The sequence below is a fragment of the Frankliniella occidentalis genome, unplaced genomic scaffold (genome assembly GCF_000697945.3).
Source record: "Frankliniella occidentalis isolate FOCC.00 unplaced genomic scaffold, Focc_3.1 Scaffold107, whole genome shotgun sequence".
NCBI lineage: Eukaryota > Metazoa > Arthropoda > Insecta > Thysanoptera > Thripidae > Frankliniella > Frankliniella occidentalis.
Window position 1 is genome coordinate 1,116,577 of NW_026267236.1, and position 22,026 is coordinate 1,138,602.

General features: G+C 36.0%; 2 protein-coding genes across 7 annotated transcripts in view; both read left to right on the plus strand.

Annotated features, from left to right (window-relative positions):
- LOC113203221 (synaptosomal-associated protein 25) overlaps positions 1-14,916 on the plus strand; it is a 26,411-nt gene extending 11,495 nt beyond the window's left edge. For 3 of the 6 annotated variants that reach the window (XM_026417800.2, XM_052270020.1, XM_052270019.1), the window contains exons 3-9: positions 1-82; positions 1,323-1,364; positions 6,423-6,471; positions 9,139-9,256; positions 9,353-9,481; positions 9,565-9,712; positions 9,791-14,916. In XM_026417800.2, the coding sequence (XP_026273585.1) occupies positions 1-82; positions 1,323-1,364; positions 6,423-6,471; positions 9,139-9,256; positions 9,353-9,481; positions 9,565-9,712; positions 9,791-9,853 (631 nt within the window). In that variant the 3' untranslated portion in view covers positions 9,854-14,916. Of the gene's footprint in view, positions 83-1,322; positions 1,365-3,985; positions 4,035-6,422; positions 6,472-7,366; positions 7,416-9,138; positions 9,257-9,352; positions 9,482-9,564; positions 9,713-9,790 lie in introns of all 6 variants that reach the window. The other 3 variants (XM_052270021.1, XM_026417799.2, XM_026417801.2) reach the window with 3 other exon arrangements.
- A 461-nt stretch (positions 14,917-15,377) lies between these two features.
- LOC113203142 (ankyrin repeat and LEM domain-containing protein 2 homolog) lies at positions 15,378-21,976 on the plus strand. Its single transcript, XM_026417664.2, has 16 exons — positions 15,378-15,604; positions 15,681-15,811; positions 15,966-16,300; positions 16,402-16,728; positions 17,177-17,329; positions 17,416-17,621; positions 17,744-17,882; positions 17,955-18,277; positions 18,406-18,613; positions 18,690-18,836; positions 19,197-19,409; positions 19,484-19,688; positions 19,812-19,859; positions 19,939-20,074; positions 20,222-20,353; positions 20,425-21,976. The coding sequence occupies exons 1-16, from the start codon at positions 15,555-15,557 to the stop codon at positions 20,609-20,611; spliced, it is 2,940 nt and encodes a 979-aa protein (XP_026273449.1). The 5' UTR covers positions 15,378-15,554; the 3' UTR covers positions 20,612-21,976.
- The last annotated feature ends 50 nt before the right edge of the window (positions 21,977-22,026 follow it).

Consider the following 22,026-nt stretch of genomic DNA (forward strand, 5'->3'; position numbering starts at 1 on the left):
CGCCCCCGCCGCCGCCCCCGAGGGGCCGCCCCGCACAGAGCTGCAGGAGCTGCAGCTCAAGGCGGGGCAGGTCACAGATGAGGTGAGTGTAATACCGGTCGGTCGAGTGAGAAGTCGAACTTACGCACCGAGGAAAACGTTTTTCTCACAAATGCGTTAATCTCATTAAGCCCCATCACGAGGGCATGACTTTGTGAGGTCAGATAATCTGATCACTGGGAAAAATTCTGTACCGAAGTAAAGAAAATGTACATAATCTTTGTACCGGGTGTTCCTTTTACATGCGCTCCAGTGTTTGCGGGTTTAGCCTTCTCCCCGCGACTCGTAAGGTGCCGGGCCGGCCCCTGCGGCCCTATCGAGCAATGCAATCTCGCAACACTGGATCGCATCCAAAGAAACTGGCAAAACAATTGTTACACACTCTAACACTTATAAGTATGCAACTCCCACAACTCCCTAGTTTAGGTGTGAAACTCCCCTGTTTTAACCAGGGGTCAACTAAGGAGTTGAAGTCAGTGGGCAACTGCAAGTATTTATCTTGCAAATGGATACTTGGTGTATCAGTGTATTATTACTGGTCATTAGACTTCGTGGATCTATAAAGACAATGCCTTTGACCAGTGCTGCCGTTCTGTACTGCTGATCGTTCACTGTAACTTTATTCTCTGACAATTATTTTAAGAATTCTTATTACGACGCTGTAACGCATTTATGACAAACACGCTTTTCGAACAAGTACCGAGTGTTGCATAAAAGCCACAGGTGCGGACGGGTTTGCCTACCCGATCTGCCCGTAAGGCGCCATAGCCCCTTGGGTAGGCAAACCCGCCCGCACCTGTGTCTTTTATGCAACACCCGGTACACTATAGTGTCTAAAGGCAACTTTCACTCTTAATTGGGGGTACGTGTTTTCAACCACACCGATAAATAAAGTGTTCAACTGCGGCAAGCACCTGCAGATGTGCAACACCGTATTCCATTCTGGCAAGTGTTGAACTGGAAATTTGTATGTTTGCAAGTGTTGGGCGATCTTTCAACACTTTAAAGTGCGCAAATAGCTTTGCTTCACACCCGAGTTGAGCACATTAAAGTGTTCAATTTTTCCGTCCAACACTTGCAAACATTACAAATTTCCAGTTCAACACTTGTCAGTTGCAACACGGTGTTGGACCTGCAGGTGCTTTTCAGTTGAACACTTTATTTATCAGTGCAAACAAGCAGCTTTAAAATCAAAAATATGTATGTTTGGTGGTTGTTGTTTTTTTTCATGTCTCTGATTTTGATTAAATTTTTCTAATGAAATTCGTTTGTATTTGTTACAGTCGCTGGAGAGCACTCGTCGCATGTTGATGCTTTGTGAGGAGGTAAGTTCCTGAGATTTTTTGTGTGTTTCTTTTTGTTTTATCCTGTTTGCAAGGTTACATTATGGGCTAAATAATATTTTAGTCTTTTTGAATATATACATATAATCTTTGAACGCCCATTATTGGAACTGGAATCAGTCAGAAAGATTTATGAAAAGTGTTTGGAAATAATTAATAATTTTTGCTGGTTTACATGACCTTGTCTTGTTTATAGAAGCATTTTTATGATTGTGACTTTAATTCTTGAATCCAAATTTCAGCTATAGTTATTGTGTACCAGGTGATTCAGAGAAGACGCCGGTGCGGGCGTGTTTGCCTATTCACTCTGCCCGTAAGGTGCCATGGCCCCTTAGGTAGGCAAACCCGCTCGCACTTGCGTCTTCTCTGAATTCTTACTGGAAATTCCTCCAAATATTTGTGTTCAACTTCAGCAGTACTCTTACAGCCCCAGCCAACTATAATAGTGTCCAGTGTACTGTTATTGAAATGAAATCATACTAGGTGGCTGACTCACGCCGCGCACTTTCGAAGTTATACTGTACCGCTCGCACGCGGAATGGTGGGTTGCCTACTCACACGGGGCCTTAAGGAGCCGTGGGCAGCGAGGATAGGCAAACCCGCTCGCATTCGTGGCATGCGGTGAAATATAACTACGAAAGTGCGTGGCGTGAGTCAGCCACCTGGTATATGCAGCATTTCTTAGTTTAAGACTGTTACAGGTTTGGGCTTCTTTCAGTACAGTACTGTTGACCTGTTGACTTAAGTGCGTTACTGTTTTCTTTAGGGCTCTTCTGCAATGGCCTTCCCATGGGACTTCGTTTTCATTTTAAAAATGATACACATGCTCTAAACATGCACCTTTAACATTAACAAAAAGATGCAAACAAGTTGCCATTAATATTAATTGTATTTAAACACTTTAAAATTATTCTTGATTTAAAAAAACAACAAAAAGATGATGCAACTTTTAACATGTTTAGTGCCAGCAACTGCTTATATTCTCATTCAGAGGTGACCAGTCTTTTGCATTTCAAAATGTTCCAATTTGTATTTAAAACTCCCTTTTTAGGAACTGCTAAGCTGTGACACATTTTTTCTAGAGCTGACGCCTGGCTGGTGAAACTTCTGAACTTCTGATAATGCATTTTCTCTCCAGTGAATTTTCCAGAGTGTTACATTTTGATAGCTTCTATGTATGTTGTCTTGCAGTTTCCAAATCTTCACTTTGTTTTGGCATGCAACCAATGTTTCTATTTTAAATTTACTTTGATGCTATACTTATAAGTCCATGTGGCAATCTTAACTTTCACTCTTTCCAAAGGTAAGGTTCATTTTAATTTTCCTCATTAAGAAACTGTCACATTTTTCAGAGCTTTCCTAATGCCTATTTTTAGTCAAGCTCTCAAAGAATTTAAAGATGTAGAGAATGTGGACCAGTGTGAACTCATTAAAACAATGGCAAATGTTTCACACTGTTTTATTGTCTTAAATTTTCTTACTTGTCTTAAGAAATTTGATCACATTGCTGAGTTATTTGCTGTCTACTGAATTGTGCTGAAGGCAATTCATCATTATTACATATGATTTGTTTAAACCATGATGTATTTGCCATAGTCTTATGTTCTCTCACCCTGCATACTAGCTTTTGACCATATTCTTATCAGCTGCTTAAACCCTGGACTGTTGAGAGAAGCCTCTCTATAGAGCCTTACAATTTATTTATTTTTTATGAAGCTCTTTTATTCAGTTTAAGATGTGCTCTCAGCTCTAGCGCATTTCATTTCTGCTTCTACCTTGAGAAATTATTATTTCTTGCATACTTGTAAATCAAGTTTTTGTGCAAAACTTAATATGTAGCCTCTTATAAAACTTACTCTGTAAGTGTTTGTTATCTGGCTTTGATGTGCTGCTAATGTGCCTTCTGTGTGTCAGTGTTTTCTTGGCTTTGGTCCTGAGTCACTACTGAAATATTTTAGGTTCAGTAGTTGCTTGGTGTTATGTCAACACTTAATGTGGAACAATTTTTATCATATGCTTTGTGTCATAATAAGACACTTCTTTTTTATCCGTGTCAATACTTAAAAACAAGTCAAATTTGTCACATGGAGTGTTGTCAGGACCTGCATGTACTGAGTGCTCCACATAACTGCATTGTACTCATCACCTCAACCAAATTACTCAGCATATTTTATTTTACTTTAACAACATGAGTATTATGCGCCTTTCTATTCTATTAACTCCACTCGTAGACTTTTTTTGTGTTTTGTTTTGATTTGGTACAACAGTCCTAGCATACATTTTCACTAAATTAATTTTTAAAAACTTAACCATTTTTTTTTGTATTTTTTAAAAACTATTTTTTACCTCTTCCTAGTGGTGATCAGTACTCTGCTCACTCAGACATCTCACGTAACATTTTCACCGTCCAGGTCACTCATCACTAATGCATCACTAACTCTACTAATATTACTTGTTCATCTTCTATCACCAGAATTATTGCCAACATCACTACATCTATAAACATGCTATGGATCTGCAGAACTTCCACTCTCTATCTTCTTCCAACCATGTGTTTCTATTCTGGCTTCTAACATGTATGTGTGTCTTTTGGTGCTGCCCAGAGCAAGGAAGCAGGCATCCGCACATTGGTTGCTCTGGATGATCAGGGAGGTGAGTGATCAGCCTCCCTTTTATTCTCAGTTGCCAGAAACCCATTTCTTTTCAAAACCACCATGTTTTTTTGTTGTTTTTTAAAATCATCATTTATTGTAATAAAACCACAAATCATTTCTCTTTAATAAAATACTACGGCCTGCTCTCAACAACTACATTGCCCCATTTATTGTCTTTTAAAAATCTCATTGGTGGTTTTTTGTCCCTCTTTCAATTTAAGTGCTGTGCAGGCCAGAGCCTGATTTGTTTGCATAAATTAAAGTACAGGAAAAGCACCTTGAACTTGCACTTCAAAGCTTTAAAAAGTGTCTCACATTCCCTTGCACCTCCCTTTATAAACATAAAATGAAAGCACATTTGCATCATACCTTATTCATGTTAATTTGGTGAAATTGCCAGAGGTGTATAACATTCTTGAATATTTAATTTACTATCCTAAAACATTTACTTCACCAGCATGCCACCACAGTCACCCCCTTATCTATAAGTGATTGGACATTTAATTTGAAAGTCATAGTACTGCTTTATTTGTTTACTTGATTTAAGAATTGTGCTAAAATATGTTTTCTTATATGTAAGCAACACACCGTTAGGTCAAATTTTCCAAAATTGTTACAAAAGAGCAATATGTAAAAATCAAGCGTAATGTGTACCATTGTATTTGGCCATTTGCATACAAGAGAAAATTAATAGTACAATGATATAGTATTTTTATCAGTATATATAGTATATATCCATCTCTTTCTTTGTTTTTTCTATATCTAGCCATATTTGTTTGTATGCTAAGGGATTATGTTTCAACTTCCAATTGCCATTTCCACATTTCGTTTCCTCTTGTCCTAGTTATGATTTGGAATCCTAATGAGAAAGCTTTCCATCTATTTCTGTGGGAGCCCTTACACTTATGCTGATGCTGGCAGGACACTGTCAAGGACTGAATACTTCAGCAACACCCTCAATATGGACAGTCTACACTATGACACTCAGCCTTTTCAACTGTCAATAGCTTTCATCTTTATCTTTTTGTGCTTTCCTCAAATTATTGTGTACATAATATAAGATTATTTTTGTCCACTCTTTGCCATACAGATTGTTCTTTTGCTTCTTTGTTATGGGTTTGTTTTCTATTTTGTTTCTATTTGACTACACCTGGATTGTAAGGATTGAGCGTGTTTATCCATGCCACTGCTTTTGGATTTACCTCGTTCAAAAAAAAAAGAAAAGGAAAAATGGAGACAACTATTTAAAACCGTACCTCACATTTTAAATGGCAGACCTGTGACAGTCTACACTGCTGTGCTGCAGAAAGAAAACATGCAGCCTACAAAATTATCAGACAGTACAGATCCTACTATTCTTTTCAAGTTTTTTCAGTAATTTTTCTATTTTTGCACATCAAAATAATTTCAAGGAAACAACAATATCACATCTGCTCACATTGTGAACAGTTTATTTCTGCTTACAATGTGTTTACAATTGGGCCTGCATGAGTCCTAGCTGTACATATTATTTTCTCCTGCTGATCTACTGCCAAGGGAATGGAGAGTAACCAAGGGCCCATTTAATTTTGCCAGACAACACAGTGGCATGGAATAATTTTGCAGTTGTAGCCAATCCAAAATTATTTGTTTTGTGGGTAATTGTATGTGAATATGAGAGTGCTTTTTCAAAGTTGGTCATTAGAGTCATTGTTGGAAGAGGCTCTTTTTAAATTCCTTTTGTTTTCAAATTTTTTCTTTTGTGAGTTTTATTGTGTTTGAGTGTTGTCCAGAAAAACACAAACTGTTGTAGGCCCTTGGGGTAACCAATCCCTTGGTTTTAATCCATTTTCATTTGTTTCTGCTTTTTCTATCCATTGTGTTTATTATCTGTGTTTTTTCCCCCTTGTAGGGGTTATTAGGGTTCTTAAAAGTCTTTTTATTTAAAAAAAAATTTCTGTCTACATATTTTCTTGGAGGAAGAGAGTTACCACTGTGTTATTCTAGTACAGTAACTATTATAATCAGCTTCCTCAAAGAAGAAAAATAAACATGGTGCACCACTACTGTCTCTCTAAAAAAAAAAGCCTTAACACGTTGAGTGCGGTGGGGGTAGGCAATCCTATGTTATTGGGACCCACGGTGTGGGTCACGCCGCACTCAACGTGTTCATGTGTGCGCTCTGTTCAAAGATTTTTCTCCTGTTTGTGTAAAACTTTCCTTAAGTTTTTATTTTTATTTATTATATATTATTGGCATTGATACATATTGTAGGAATAAGTAGACACAAAGTTTAGACGTATTCTAGCAATCTTCTGCATCATGCCTACTTTTTTCTGTTTCAATTGTTGTTTTTATTTTGCACATTTTTCTTTTTTTTCGTTTTTGGTTTTGTTTGAACTTTTAGACCGAAGAAGCGGGAGGAGCTACTTTGCAGATGTTGAATCACCAGGGCGGTAAGAAAATTTGTTTGATTTGGTTAAAATGAATGGTGTTAGTGGCTTTGTGGGCTGCATGACATAATTCTTGATGCAGAATGTACAGGCTACCCTACATTCTAGAATCCTAAAATGTCAAAATTACAAACTGTACTGAAATTGTGGATCAAGAATTATTACGTTATTGCACATGGTGCAAGTAATAATCATTGAAGGCAGCCAAAAACTAATCACCTTTTTCACAAAACTCTTCTGCACCAGTTTCAAGAAAGTTGAATGATGTGTAGCTTCACAGGCCTTCAATATCATTACTCGTGTATTGTGCTTCTACTAAAACAATTTCATGTTATTTTGATTACTGACTTCCTTCATGTCTTCTATTGTATGGATTAGGGAAAATTTGGATGCAGGAAAGCTTTTTACTAACGTGTCTGTGCTGCGGATGTATTGGTATGGCTCATGTGGGAAGGTGGTTTCACAACTGCATGACCAGTCTTGCCTCGCCTGTTTGTTACTACTTTTCAGTGTTTCCTTCTTAGCTTTTATTATTAAAGGTTTTTCATGTTACCTTTTTGTAATAATGTACAAAGGATTCACAAGTGTTTTCACCTGAGAAGTGTTTCTAGTATTTTTGAGTGTCCTAAATCAACATTGTCTCCTTGTGCAGCATTTTATAAATTTCTTTTAATTGTGTAAATTAATAAAATCATAAAATCATAACAAGCACACATGGTTCTCCAGGATATTGTTTATGTAGATTGCTAGACTGACTGGTAAAAACTCTGGTGTTTAATTCAAAAGACCTTTTTCTTTCCCATGTGTATAGATACTGGGGTTTTTGTATCTAATAACTAAAGTGCTAGAATGAACTAAATTTCTAAAAAAAATTGACTTGTGTGTTACTGTTTTGTAGAGCCATGAAGTGGGAATGAGGTCCCTAGTGATGTTGGATGAGCAAGGGGGTAAGATTTGTTAGTCATATTCCTCCCCACCTGCTGTCTTGTCTCTATTGCTGTCTTGTCTCTATTGCCTTTAATGTTGTCCATCTTTTCAATGTCTATTCGTTCTTGATCTTTCTTCAATATTCTTCCCATGCGCTCCCTTTCTGATTATACAGTAGATTGGCTTACATCTATCTTTCCTCTCTTGCACTGCTTTTATTTGTACGTAAACATGATGTGGAATTCAGCAGAGTCTCATACATACTCATGACATACATTTATTTGTATTTCACTTCTTCCTATCACATGTATCAAATCCAGCAGTCAGTGGTAGTATAGACTCAAAAAATAAAACATTCACGGCAAAGTTAATTTCACTTCTACTGTTATGTTTCAATAATGTGTAAAAGTGCTCTTTCTGATAAGTTTTTTTGGAAAGGAAAAATTGATGTATCTCACAAATTTGTACTTATTTCTTCTGACTTCATTCTTCCCAATTATGTAAATACCACTGAAATTAACTGGGTTTGGTACCAAATAATGTCATTTTGCTGTAATTTCACACCACCAGAACAGAGTACACTGGTTATGACCACAATGAAAACAATCTTTTTGAGTGTGCCTCATAGAATATGTCCAAATCCTATTCGTTTCAACATAGTACATGCCAATCTGGTTCCATCATGTCACTTTGCCCTCCCCTTTTTATATATTTTTTTTTCAATTTTCCTGTTATTTTAGAATAAAGGGTCGGTAACCATCTCTACAGGAGCAACAATTACTACTCTATAAATACTCCAAAGAAGAGCTGAACGTTCATTCCACAATTTGCAAAATTTCAGTGTCAACCAAAGTCATCTCCAATTGGTTGATAACTCACCACGCCATGCACCAAACAACTTTGAAAATCATGCCTACAACATAAATCTTAGAGATTTAAATAGTTCAGTTTACAAAATGTACATAGGATTTACAAATGTAGGAGGAAGGAATGAGAAGATAATGTCCTACAAATGCATTCAGAAGACATTCAAGAAGATGTAGGAGACACTAAAGAAGAATAAAGGATTACACAGAAGACTTACCATACCACACAACAGCTGTTGCATGCTTCTTGTCAGTGTGTTGATTTGTGTTTTTACATTTCTATTGGCAAAAAGCTGCATTTTCCTGTCTAGCCATAATGTACTCTTTGTGACTCTAACATTCTATTAATGATTTCCTCAAAATGGAAAGAATCAAAACTCGATAGAGTACAAAATTTGTAACTGTGGTGGGATGCTTTGTAATAGCTTCTAAAATATTAACTTATCTAAATTGATTTTGAGAAATGACATAAAAGTGAGATGGATTTCATTAAAAGTTTGGGAAGGAAATGAAAAGATGTTATAGTTTGTAAAGTTCCTAAAAATTGTTTTGTTGTATAGAGTTTGATCCATCTCACTGACTAACTCTATGCATGCATTTGCTAACACCAGAATGATAATCTTTCAATGACAGTGAACATACATCAAAAATTAGACGCATGAGAAAATCTTCAGGAAGCATGTTTGTCATAAGCTTTTAAATGTGTACAGCAATATATTTTTCTAAGGTAGATGCAGTCAAGTCATTTTTGGACATTAAAAGTTTTAGAGTTCAAGAAACAAACTGCCCACCCACTTGGCAGCTAATTTTGTACATATCCCCCTTAAACTTTTAGTTCTGTCTTGACAAAACTTCATGAACTTTTACTTTTCAACAGAACAACTGGACCGTATTGAGGAAGGAATGGATCAGATCAATGCAGACATGAAGGAAGCTGAAAAAAATTTGACTGGAATGGAGAAGTGTTGTGGTTTATGTGTACTACCTTGTAATAAGTAAGTGCTATACTATAAAGGAAGATAATCTAGATGTTTATATAGTTGAATAATAAAGTAATCCAATTGATTCACATTTGTATTTTTAAAAAATAGGTCTGCATCTTTTAAAGAAGATGAAGGAACCTGGAAAGGAAATGATGATGGCAAAGTTGTGAACAATCAGCCACAGCGAGTCATGGATGACCGCAACGGAATTGGTCCTCAAGCAGGATACATCGCTAAGTAAGTATATGGCACTTCTACATTCTACTAAAAGAAGCACTATTGACTTTAATTGTTATAAAAATATATCTTCCTCCACACAGGATCGCCCCAAATGATGCCAGAGAAGATGAGATGGAGGAAAACATGGGACAGGTGAACACCATGATTGGAAACCTTCGTAATATGGCTCTTGACATGGGATCAGAGCTTGAAAATCAGAACAGGCAGATTGACCGCATCAACCGCAAAGTAAGTTGGTCATCATGTTCCTTGATGTCTGGTATCTGTAATAAGTTTAGAAATAACTGTTTTATTTTCTTTTTCCAGGGGGAGTCTAATGAGACAAGGATAGCAGTTGCTAACCAGCGGGCTCATGATTTACTCAAGTAAATTCTTCCCACAGTACTGGGCAGCAAATTATCTGATCTTTTCATAGAATTTTCAAAATTGATTTAGCTTTAACCAATTAGCCTATTATATTTTGTTAGTCTCTGCTCTGGAAAACAATCTATAATTAATGCAATGAGTGTACTCAAGAAAGCTGTATGATACAGGCTGCCATCAGCTATTTTAGATTTTATTTCATATTATGGGTAAGGTATTGGAGCTGTGTACCTAAAGTAAATGCTGGAGGCATTAGTACTTTTAAACTTTATAAATTTATTTGTATTATTACTCATTATCAAGGAGAATGGTGCTTAAGCATATTGGCAAAAATAACTTCTTCACACCTTCTCATTTTATACTCGTGGTACTTGTCACTTTTTGACAAAGACTTTGAGTGAATGATTTGAGAATGTGATCTCAAATTGATATGATAGGCAATGTAAGTTTAGCAAAATAACTTCATATTTTGAATGTCTTTGTTGCTCTACTGATGGGTTGTCCTGGGGAAGTGACATTAGAGTCGCATTGCAAAAATCTGTCTCGCATCCCAATCCATCAGTGGTTTTTTTCACTCTTAGTGAGTTTTGGTACTGATATTAAAGCAATATAAATTTTGTATGAGTACAAATTTTGTCCCACCATGACAAAACCCTCTTGGTCCTTAGGATCATTTTCTGCTGGAGTTCGGGTGTGGCAAAGGTGACATCTTCCTTAATTTTTGTATAATGAAACTTTTTTTCCTCTCCTGCATGTATACCATATACACATGGGTTAGATATGTGTTACTGGTAACACTGTCATTCAAACACTGTGACATTACATTTAAACAACTGAGAGTCATCTCACAACGGTCAGAATACTGTGTCACATATAGCTATGCATGTCATGCACATAGCCCGTGAGGGAAGAGCACAGGAAAGCTAATTCATGTTCTAACGAATGTGACATGACATTAGAATGTCACACAATGTCAAACAATTCATTTTTTATTGAATGTATCATGATATCATAGTGTTTGAATAGCAGTGAAAGTAAAGGTGTCTGGTAATCTGAAGATTCTCTAGGGAGAGTCTATGCAATCAGCTATTATAGATTTTATTAAACGGGAAAGTCATCCCATGTTCAGGCACAAGGCAGGTTGCATCTTGTGCCGCAAAGTATGTTATTTTTTTATTTTTTTTAATCCTGTTTTGTTATTCATGTATTGAGTCTCCTCAGATAGCACATTCTCTGACTGCCGTTAGGGAATGTTGAACTCATACTAATATTGTCAAGTGAAGGTCAAGGTTTTTATCTTAAAACTAACATCCCCTTGCGCCCAGGTAATCCTGGCTATCCTCAGGGAATCTTAGGATTACCTCACACCCGTACTTTACCTGTAACATGTAGAAACAACAGGCACTTTTTTTTTTCTTTTTTTTAACCTTTACTTAATTTAGGCTTTGTTTGCAATTTTGATGAGCTACTATTTTCAACCCATTGAAAATATTAAAAATTAGTTCTACCCATCAAAGTTTTGTGCATTCCACTTGAAAAATGATGTTTTCTGTATGATATGTTTTTTAAAGGTGTCACATTTTTGACCTTTTGTCATTGACTTTGGCAGTAGGGAAAAGTACCTCGGTAGAGATGCCATTGTTGTTTTCTTCCATTGGTTCAAAATGGTCAAAAAATTTATTAACGACTATTGAAAGGCCCCAAATATATTCTAAAGAAAAGGCTTTGGCATGGCACAGCTCTAAGCCAATTAACTATTGCCACCTACTTTGTCAAACCACTTACAAATATAATTTTAAATCTGAAAGAAAACATTTAGGTAAGCTTGTGTTTCCATGACTGTGCTTTAATTATGTATCTTCTCTGGTATAAAAGAATTGTTTCCATCTTATATGGGTATCAGTTGCATTCAATACATCTGTCAATGTAGCTATCAAAGTTGACCAAAGCAAAGTGCCTTTGAAGAAGCAGTTCGTTCTGAGCAATCGATTGTGTTGAGGTGTGCTCCCCTGTGTGCCTGTCAAGCAAACATTTCCCTATATTGTCTCAACTATCAGAACTCTTTATTTTTTATCTTTTTTGTTATCATGTTTTGGTGTATTATTGTTATGTTGCTGTTTTCAATTTGGACATTGGCTATCCAGGAGGAGAAACTTAAAATGATTGCAGGTTAAAAGTCAATTTGTACATGGAGTAAATGTTTTCACTCCTCTACTAATTATCACATTTCCTAATCATTGCGAGGTATTTCATGTACCACTTAACGAAAGTTTTGCTTTACTCCTTCTGTATACAATCAGCAGTTGTCCACATTTCCCTATCATATTCTAGTTGCCCGGCTATTTTTTATTCATTTCGATTTTGTTCTAATTGTATTGTCAGGTATTGCCGTAATTTATTGAAGTTTAAAAAAATATTTTATAATAATGTGTTTTATCTTGTTATTGTCTACTTTTAACATGGGAAGAGATAATACATAATTAAAATAAGCATGTTATCCATTCTTTAGCAAGCTGTGATAGGTTTCAATTGTTTCAATATGAATTAAAATCAAAAAGTGGATTTGGTGGCTGACATTCAATCTCTTTCCTCTTCATCTCTTTCATGTGTTTTGGGTCAATCGGTTGCTTTTTTTTCTGTTCTATATCTTTAAGACTTTTTCTTTTGGTGGTTATTGGGCAATCCACTCTACTCTTTCAACTTTTAGTTGTTACTTATTTCTTATCTGTGGTAATTGCATTTCATTGGCCACCAGCACTCTATATTGAATGTTTGACTGTGAACTCTTCATATCTCTCAAAATTGCATGTATATCACAGTGAAAAATTAAATTTGTCTTTGAACATAATAAGGAATATTTTCACAAAGTATTGCAGCAGGTAGTGGTAGTAATTTTGAGAAATTTCCCTGTTTAAAGGGACAGTTACAGTTGGCTGCCTATGATTGCGCCTCAACAAAAGCAATTTTTTTCATTAATGTGAGTTGAAGTTGTTGAAAGCTTTAAGAGTTGTTTTAAGAAGTATTATTTAGGAGGGAGGACGGGGAGGCCTGGATTATTTTTGCTTATATTCCTTTTCCAATAGAGGATTTATTCATACAAATTTTTCCATCTATCTATCGTTATAATGAAATTAACTCCCATGAATGTCCTGTTCAAAGTTCACAGTTTTAACTAGTTTGAACAACGCATTCAAAAGTGAAATGTATTGACAAGATACTCCCCGTGATATTTCCTAGTACTTATGTTCCCTTCACCTAATTCAAAATAACAAACTCCTGTGTTTTGTATGTTGGGTAGCCTTTGAGATTAATAAACTTAACTATTATGCATGGATAGAGTTATATTACAAAGTGTGAAGTGCAAACCACAAAACATTTGTTATCTGCTAAAAAAGTGACTTACCCATTTTACTGCACTTAATTACACAGCAGAGTATTAAATTCTTTATAATATAATCTATTTGAAGAGGACGGGAGATTATTTAGTACGGTATGTGATAAGTTTGGCATCCAATATGAATTCTTGTAGTTGCATAAAAGTCGATAGAAGTATGAGTTCACTGAAGTGCACACCTTGTGCCAAATTATACCTGTGAGCGTAAGAGGTGATCAATTCCGTTCAGTATTGTAACATACATAATATAATTGGTTGTGCTCGTACTAACATTCACAATTAGTAGAGCAAAGATAATCAAGGTGCTAGAACTGATTCTAATTGAAACATCTTGGCTTGCATCTTATGTTGTGTCCCTTTATGCCAGTGCTTCTTTCATTAGTAAATATGTCTTCAAAGTCCTTTGTTTTCTTTAAGTTATGTTTTCCTTTTGTTTTTTTTAAAGCATTACCTACAGAGAAAGGGGATAGGGAAGGTGAAGACCAAGAAAAAGTAAAAAGTAGGTATGATTGCTGAATTATTTGTCCATATAATTATCCACTTTTGCGAGACTTAAAAGGAATAAATCTGTTGTAGGTCTTGTTTATGACAATGTTAGATGGCTACACAGATATGTGCATGGGCCCAGGAGAACCTAGTTATTTAACTAATTATAGTAAAGATGATGTGATGCTATCCCAAGCACAACATTGCTGTTGGCTTCAACTTTACCACAGCAAGTGCAATAACCACGTTGTTAAGTTTTGTGGCTGTTGATTGTTTATTGAGAGACTTTTATATAAACATGACCTATGCTTAGGAACACCTCAAATTAATAACATTCTTTAATTTGATGATTTCTTTCCATGTGATATTGGAACTTTGATGAGTTTTGTGTAAAGCATCATATAAACACCTTGTGAATCCCCATAATCTCTCTTAAATTACACTTAGAAAGTAAATCATATCTTCACTTTTATGTTTTCCCAAATTAACCACTCTCCTTCATCCAAATTCTTTAAATGATATACCTTCATTCCCTTGCCCCTTTTCCGCTGAAGAGTTTGATCTTATCTTCTTCTACTTCTTTACAGTGATGTATTCTACCTTAACTTTATCATTTAGATTTTCAAGAAACAACCTTTCTCTAAAATGCAAATGATACTTGCTATGATGTGTGCAAAAGTGGGCTTCCTCTTGAAACTTATGTGGACTTAAAACTAAAGATTATTTGCTCATGAATGCTGAAGAATCTATCATTTGAAGTTTTGCTTGTCATTGCTTTTTAAATCAGTGGAACAATTGCAGTGAAGGAATTTGCATATTTCATTTCAGCTATACACAAAATATATTGTTCTAGTCTCTTCAGCAGTGTGCTCTCGTACTATATACATAAGTTTGAAAACCAAAAAAAAAACAAAAGAAAAAAAAGAAACCTTTAATAATTCAGTATGCAGATCGGAACTTACTTTTCGAAAGATATCTTCATCAACTTCATAAACTTTAGTGTTACTAACTATACCGATTTATTTTATAAATCCTTCGTGTTACTTGAAGAGACACGTGTTAGCAAGCTGGACAATTTTTATTATTTCTCATCTCTTTTTCTTGTACCATATCAAAATCAGTACTTAATATAGTTTTATAGCTCACCACTTTCTGTATACTTTTGAGCCTCAATAAACAAGTATCATAATGTTTGACTCATATTATTTACTTCATCCTTTAATTTGGCACATGCTGATACATGCAATTTCAACTTCATGAGCGTTGTCACACGTATAAGTGTTAGAAGTTAGAGTAACACTTAAAAGTGTAATACTTAGTATAGAAGAGTAACACTTTTTCGGCGCATTGATTCAGCGTAATGCGGCGTGGCCTATCTACTGGGCGCCTCCTCTGGCCTCAGCCAAACCGTCGAACAAAATCCACCAATCTCGAGACATACAACAATATTTATTGTCATTATTATTATTAAAAATTAAAACACGCTAAATGCCAACAAAAATCTTTAAGAAACACCGAACACCGGGCCATTCAATGATTCAATCATTCGAAACTTCCACCTTGCTCTCAATATTTTTCATACCCACTACCCACTTTCTTCTCCTTCTTCCTCTCCCTCCGCCCCCCCCCCCCTTTCCCCGGTTGAGGAGAGGTGGGTGACGGTTATTTACGTCGTTCGCGTTTGTTGATATTTCGGCTGTGGTTTAGGCCTCGTCTCTGATTTTAGCTTTGTTTGGCACGGCCCCCGCACAGGCGGACGTCTTTGACAACAACCCCAGCACCTCACAAACTTAGCTGGTCATATATACGTTCATTATTACTAAATAGATGAAACATGAATTAAATATATATGAAAGCAATATTAGTCAACAACTTAGGTTAGATTATTTGAGCAATCTTTTTGGGTTATGATAGATTCAGCTTTACATTTAAAGTGACCTGTGATTGTTTTAGGAACATGGGTGATCATGTGGAAAAAGATAGACATACCCCTATCATGGGGCTGTCCGGATCAAAAGCGATTCCTGGAATACTTGAAAGCGAAAGATTCTATGGAGTACACATACCAAACATAAGTCATGATGGTAAGTTTGTTTTTCTGCCGGTATGACAGGCGAAACAACAAAACACTAACAATCATAATGATGTGTTGTTTTTCTGATATTTCACATCTTGTTTTGTTTTCTTACATGACATTTTATAAATTGCTTAATTTCAAATATTGATATCAATTTTCAGACTTCTTGCATGTATATGAGGATAAAACAGAGGCGATGAAGGTTGTCAAGCACCATAAAAAGTCAAGATTTAAAGCTTTTAAACTGAGATCGGATGCTGTTGCGTTTGCTGTTCATGGTTCTGATTGTACTGTGCAAGAGGAGGGTGTCAGTACAAACAATACTCCTTCTCAGAATGATGCTGAGAAACCTAGTCCTTTCAAAGGTCCAAAATCACAAGATATGGTACAGTTACGTAGAGCCATTGAAAGTGGGAATTTTGAACTAGTTTCTAAAACGGTATGGGATAATCCCCGTTTCCTCATAAGTAGTGGAGATACTCCATCCATTTTACAGGTACTAACTTATTTTAGACATTGCTATTTAATACTCATGGTATTTTATTTTTTAATATGGTTATTGCTGTAAATTTATGTTTGCTGTTTCATTCTAAATAGGAAGGTTCGAGATATAATGCTCTGCATGTTGCTGCTAAAAGCAAAAATGCAGCTATGGCAGATTTAATTTTACAAACAGTGGGAAATCCATCATTTCTACAATTGTTGTATGGAGATGAAACTGTGCCCTATGGAAAATTAAGCTCAGCTGCTGAACGATCAACTATTCTTCTAGACCTTTATTTGAATACTCCTGATAAAGGCATGCATGAAACTCCATTGCATTTTGCATCAAAGTTTGGGGCTTTGTTAGTAGTCTCAACATTAGTATCATATTCTGAATGTGATAGAGAAACAAAAAATAAATTTGGTCAAAGACCCATTGATGTAAGTAAATTCATACCATGAATATTTCACTGTCAGTTGTTTTGAAGTTGTAGGTTCTAGCAGATTCAGAAAATTAGGACTAGTTTTGGAAAGAAAATTGAGTGATTACTAGCTTGTGCTATCAAAATTTATTGCAAACACAAATCAGCAGAACTGAATTCTGAATGTGCTGCCCTTTCAACTGCTAAGTCCCTGGATCCATTTATAAGTCGACTTACTGTCAACTTGGGTCAGTGTTAGCTGTTGTCTGCAATCATCTTATAATACTAGAGACAATGCAACCAGCCTTTTCACAATCTGCTGTGTTACACAGTGTTCAAAGTTTTAAAAGATTAATGAAAATGAAATTAATTTGCAAAGTATAAAAGTTCAGGTTTACAGGGTCATTAGAACTTACACAATGTGTTTTTCTGTTAACCCAAGTAATTGTGTTTCCTCTCCTCTTAAGATTGTATGTGCAAGGTGTCCCAATGCCTGTGAAGAACTAAAATCTGAAATAACTTCTCTTCTTCAAAATGATTATTATGTGCCGGTACTTAGAGCTGAAGACAATACTCTGCAGCCAATAATTGGAACACCATTTTCACCCAAAGATCCCCCAGTAAGATTTGGTTATTTGTAACACCTTCAGTTCATGAAAAATGTATACAATTATTCTAATTTATTTTATTATTCTTCCATACGAAGATTTTAAATGGGGATCCTTTGAGCCCACGTCTCGAAATCCACGCATTTGCCGGTCCTATGAGCCAATCTGAAGCCACAGAATTTCATCGTCTCTGGCGGACTCCTCAAAGAGTCAAGGGAAATTCATCAAGTGCTTTTGAACCAAAAAGCTGCCCATCAACCTTTCGTCTCCAAGATACTCAAAAGGGACTTGAAAGAGTGGGTCGGTATGTCTCAAAATCATAATAGATGCAATTCCATTGTAAATCAAGTGCGATAAATGTGTAATTTGGTCCAATTGATCCATGTCCTACACATAGTGGTTCAAGTAAATTTCTTCTTTTTCCAGGGATCTTGCTGCTGTTCATTCTGTTCCTTGGAAAGAATATTGGCCATTCCTTAATACATTCACGGATTTGTCATCTAATGAAGGTCTTGCTTTATTAGAAGAGTATCTTGCCAAGCGTTACCAAATTGTGCAAAATGTGGTATGTTTCAGTAAAAGTTCATATTATTTCCATTTTTATCTTTGTACACTGTACTGACATTTACACCTCTAGCTTTTAGACCCTGGTGCCAGCAATACTTCAAAAGTGTCATCTTCACCAGAGAACTCAATTCACGGGATTGGTGAAAACCGCTCACTTGATGAAACAGACACTGAGCCTGAAATCTTGAGTCCTGTTACTCAATTGTGCTCAATGATGAACGCTTGTACAATTTTGGATGATTCAGTAGGCTCTGGTCTTGGTCGTGGCTCTCCCTTTACATTATCTCCTTCCCCTTCACACTCTCCAACTACATCGCCCTCAAATGGAAGTATATTGTCATCCTCTGCCCGTTTCTTTGATTGGCTTAGCAGGAAACGTCCAGAAATTGATAAGTAAGTTTATGGCTTGATACTTCTGTCTCTTACTTCTTCGTCACTCACTCAGTGAGACCAAACCGAGTTTTATATGAAAATATAACACCACGTAATGATACTATTAGCTGTATCTTTCTTCTTCACAGAAAAGCATCTGAGAACAGTCAAAATGAGGCAATCCTTTCAGCCTTGTCTAACCCCACAGTCAGCCCTTTTCTTTATGTTGAAAAATCTTTACAGCTATTTGCAAAACGAATTGCAGCTAGTTTACATCATGTAGTAACAGGAAATACCTCTCATAATTTGAGTGATTCTATCAGAGATGTTTTAAAACCAGAAGTCAAAAGAGTTCAGGTCAGTTAATTGAAGATCTTCCTCGTTCTCTTTCCATATGCTTTTCTTTTTAAACACAGCTATCTATTTATTACAGAGTCTTGTAAGTAGTTACCTGCAGGATGCTCGGTTTGTAGCTGTAGATTATCATCTAGTTCATTCAAGAATAGCCAGCAGTGTTGCAGAGAGATTAGTTGATCAGCTTACATGGGAAGAAAGAGAAGTTTTTTACAATAGTCTTCAGGTAGGTGTATTTGAACTGAGGGTTGCCACAAGTCAGGGAAGTGAGGGAAATATCAGGAAAATACAAGTGTTTCAGGGAAGTCAGGAAAATGTAAGGGAATCAAACGCTGTGTCTGGGGAAAACGGCAGTTGGCAATTTTTCTGGTTTACTTGCCAAGGGGTTCTTGAGAGTTTTGTGATGTGGATCTGCAATTCCATTTGGGCTGCTTTTCCTTATTTCCTCACCGAGGCGTATTTTGTGGGATATTGTCAGGGAAATGTTGGGGAATTTCAATCGTGGCAACCCTGTAACTGAACAGGTACTTAAATAAATGCCAATTGTTTTTGAGATCAAATTAACGTCATTTACTTTTATTTTTAGGACATGCTTTCCTCAAAAGGACACCTTGATGGTACTCTCTCTTCAGATGATGATGACTCTGTTCCATCTAATACCTCATACCGCCAACCAAGATCATCAAGGCACATTCATAATTCCAATCAAAAGACAGCCATCCGTTGCATCATTTGTCAGATGGTGTGGGCTTTAGACCAGTTACAAGGAAGTGGCCCGGATGGCCGATCTCCTTTACCAGTAAGTTTCCATATTTTTCATATCTCTGTTATTGATATGCTGTGAACCTGCTAAGATCATTTTTTCTTTTCCAGCCTCGTCCTCAAGTTCGTACCGAGAGTGAGTGCTTAGAAATGTGGTCTGATGCATATCTTTGTCTTTGCTCATGGCCTGCACACAACCAAAGCAATTTCTCAAGAGGCTCTCGAAAGTCCTCATCAATGAAACGATCAATAAACAATTCCCAGAGCCCTGATAGCCAAAATGTATCCCGTCGACTAGAGTATGATTGTAAAGATGGTAAGATTAAATGTGGTTTGCTGAAAGTGTACCATCACATCAAGTATGCTCTTGTTTTAAATTGCACACACACTGTTTACCCTTAATATTCCCCCTAACCAAATTAATTCTTATTTTACTTAGACTTAATCGATGGGGATCTTAAGCAGTGTAGTATGGACACTCTCTCTGGTATGTCTTAAGTATGAAAGAATGTGTGAGTGTAGGTTTTGTTAAATCTGTGTCCCAAAGCAATATGTTTTTCGTTCAGATGGTGAAGACGAATTGGACACATTTTTTACTCCTCCATCATCTCCAAGAGGAAGTCCTGTTCCTGAAGAAGAATCTGATTCTGATGAGGATGAGATGAATGATCCTGAAGAGGGTCCGACTGTATTCATTGAAGGGTCAGTTATGATTTCAATAGTGTAGAATGTTCACTAAATAATCAATCTGTTAAGCCAACCTTACAGTTTTCTTACCTATAATTATGTGCTATCAAATAATGTTCAATTCAAAGGCATTTTATCTTATTTTCTAAATTATTTTCTCAGCAATACACCGTCTCACTTTGATGCAGATGTGTTAAATGCAATAAGCTTTTGTGACATCAACCAATCTGTCTATCCTCACGTTTATCGTTGGAGGCATGATATCTCACTTTACCCTCTAGAAGAGCGAAAGAAGTAAGTAACTGTTTGTCTTGGAATTTTCAATATTTTTGGTTTCTGGTTGTTACATTTTCTTATTGTTACAGATGGAAAGCTCGAAAGACTGATTGCCTCTCCGAATCTCCCTCATCTAACTGTTTGCCCAAAACATCAAACTTAACGAGTACACCTGTACGCTCGGTGAAGGTAGACCTACTACCAACCACACCATCTTGGTCTCGAATCACTGGGTCCTATTCTCCTCTTTTAATCAAAAGTTGTAAGAAGGCATAAACGTGCGGGAAATGCAAATTGCATCAAGTATTTTATGATTGTTTTATGGATTTTATGTCTAAGAAAAATGAGAGTCTCTCTTTCTTATGTTAAAAGCGTTTTATTTTGGATAATTCAATACAATGCCTCATTGGACTTAATTGAGAATTGCATGAAAATCAGACCTAACTTTTGTAAATGTAGAATGTAGTAGAGGGGCAAGCATTTTTAAACCTGCTGATTCTTAGTTCAGGTTCTAAAATCCTTAAACTATGACAGTTACTTGGATGCCAAAAGGATTGGAAAAGTTTCCCTCTACTGTAATTATTATTGTGCAGGCCTGATATAAGCCCCCCCCCCCCCCTTTTTTGTTTCCCAAAAATTTGTCAATGAGAAAAAAAGGGGGGGATATGCCCAATTTACTTTTCCCACAAAAAACATTAAACACAGTTCTATTAACATCATCTTCTATTATGTAATTGTTCATTAAGTGCTCTTGTCACTTTGGAATATTTATATATTCCTTTATGATGTTCTGTTTTATAGCAGGTTTCTTCTCCCTGATGTACTTACATATTGTAAATATATAGTATTGTATTCTAAGCATTAAAAAGGAAACATTGCTAAATACTGCTGTATTTATGTAAAATGAAGCAGGACTTCTTTAGTACAATCAAAAAGAGTTCTTTATTAAAATCAGAAAGAGTTCTTAGTACCTGTGGCACCTCATTCTCGTTATGTTAGTTGTTTGTAGAAAGTTTTGTAACCTAAATATTTAGCCAATAACTGTACAGTTTCTACCTGTTAGCATTGGTTGTGAATGTAGAGAGAAAATTTCTGAAAAATATTGAATATTGTATGCACTTTAAGCTGTGATAACAATATTGCGGGCACAACCTCTGGACTGTATTAATTATGTATATAAAACACTTGATTTGTTAATTTTTCCACTGGTAATGGTGTGTAAGAATTTTATCCTTGAGGCATTTTATCTCATAGTCTGGACTGAAATAGTTGCTAGAGTGTGATGCTTTGGAAGTTGAATAGATCTTTAAGGGAAGTCGGCGGGCTAATAATTGCTAGGAGCTTCAGCCTTCTATAGCCATGTTATTTGTGCGTGGGTTCCCTCGTTTTGTACTAAATTATTTGTTAGTTTAGTTTGTAAGGTTTGTGTACTGATCTTAACCCTGCAAATCAGAGAAAACCTTCTCTATGTTTCATTTCTTCATGATACAATTTGTCACCATTTTCATAATTGAAGTGGGTAAAGACTGGTGATACCTTAGCTCTACAAACTTAAAATTATATTTTCATAGCAAGTCACTTCTATATTTGTCATTACCCTAAAATTCCTGTGATATTCTGAATAAAATTCATTAAACATTACATATTCTTCCTTCTAACCTGCTGTCTTTTTATATATATTTTACAGCAAA

Coding starts and splice junctions, on each gene's coding strand:
- LOC113203142 (XM_026417664.2), top strand. CDS start 15,555: ATGAAACATGAATTAAATATATATGAAAGCAATATTAGTCAACAACTT. Junction 15,605..15,680: donor AATATTAGTCAACAACTTAG/GTTAGATTATTT, acceptor TGATTGTTTTAG/GAACATGGGTGATCATGTGG. Junction 19,689..19,811: donor AGAGTATGATTGTAAAGATG/GTAAGATTAAAT, acceptor TATTTTACTTAG/ACTTAATCGATGGGGATCTT.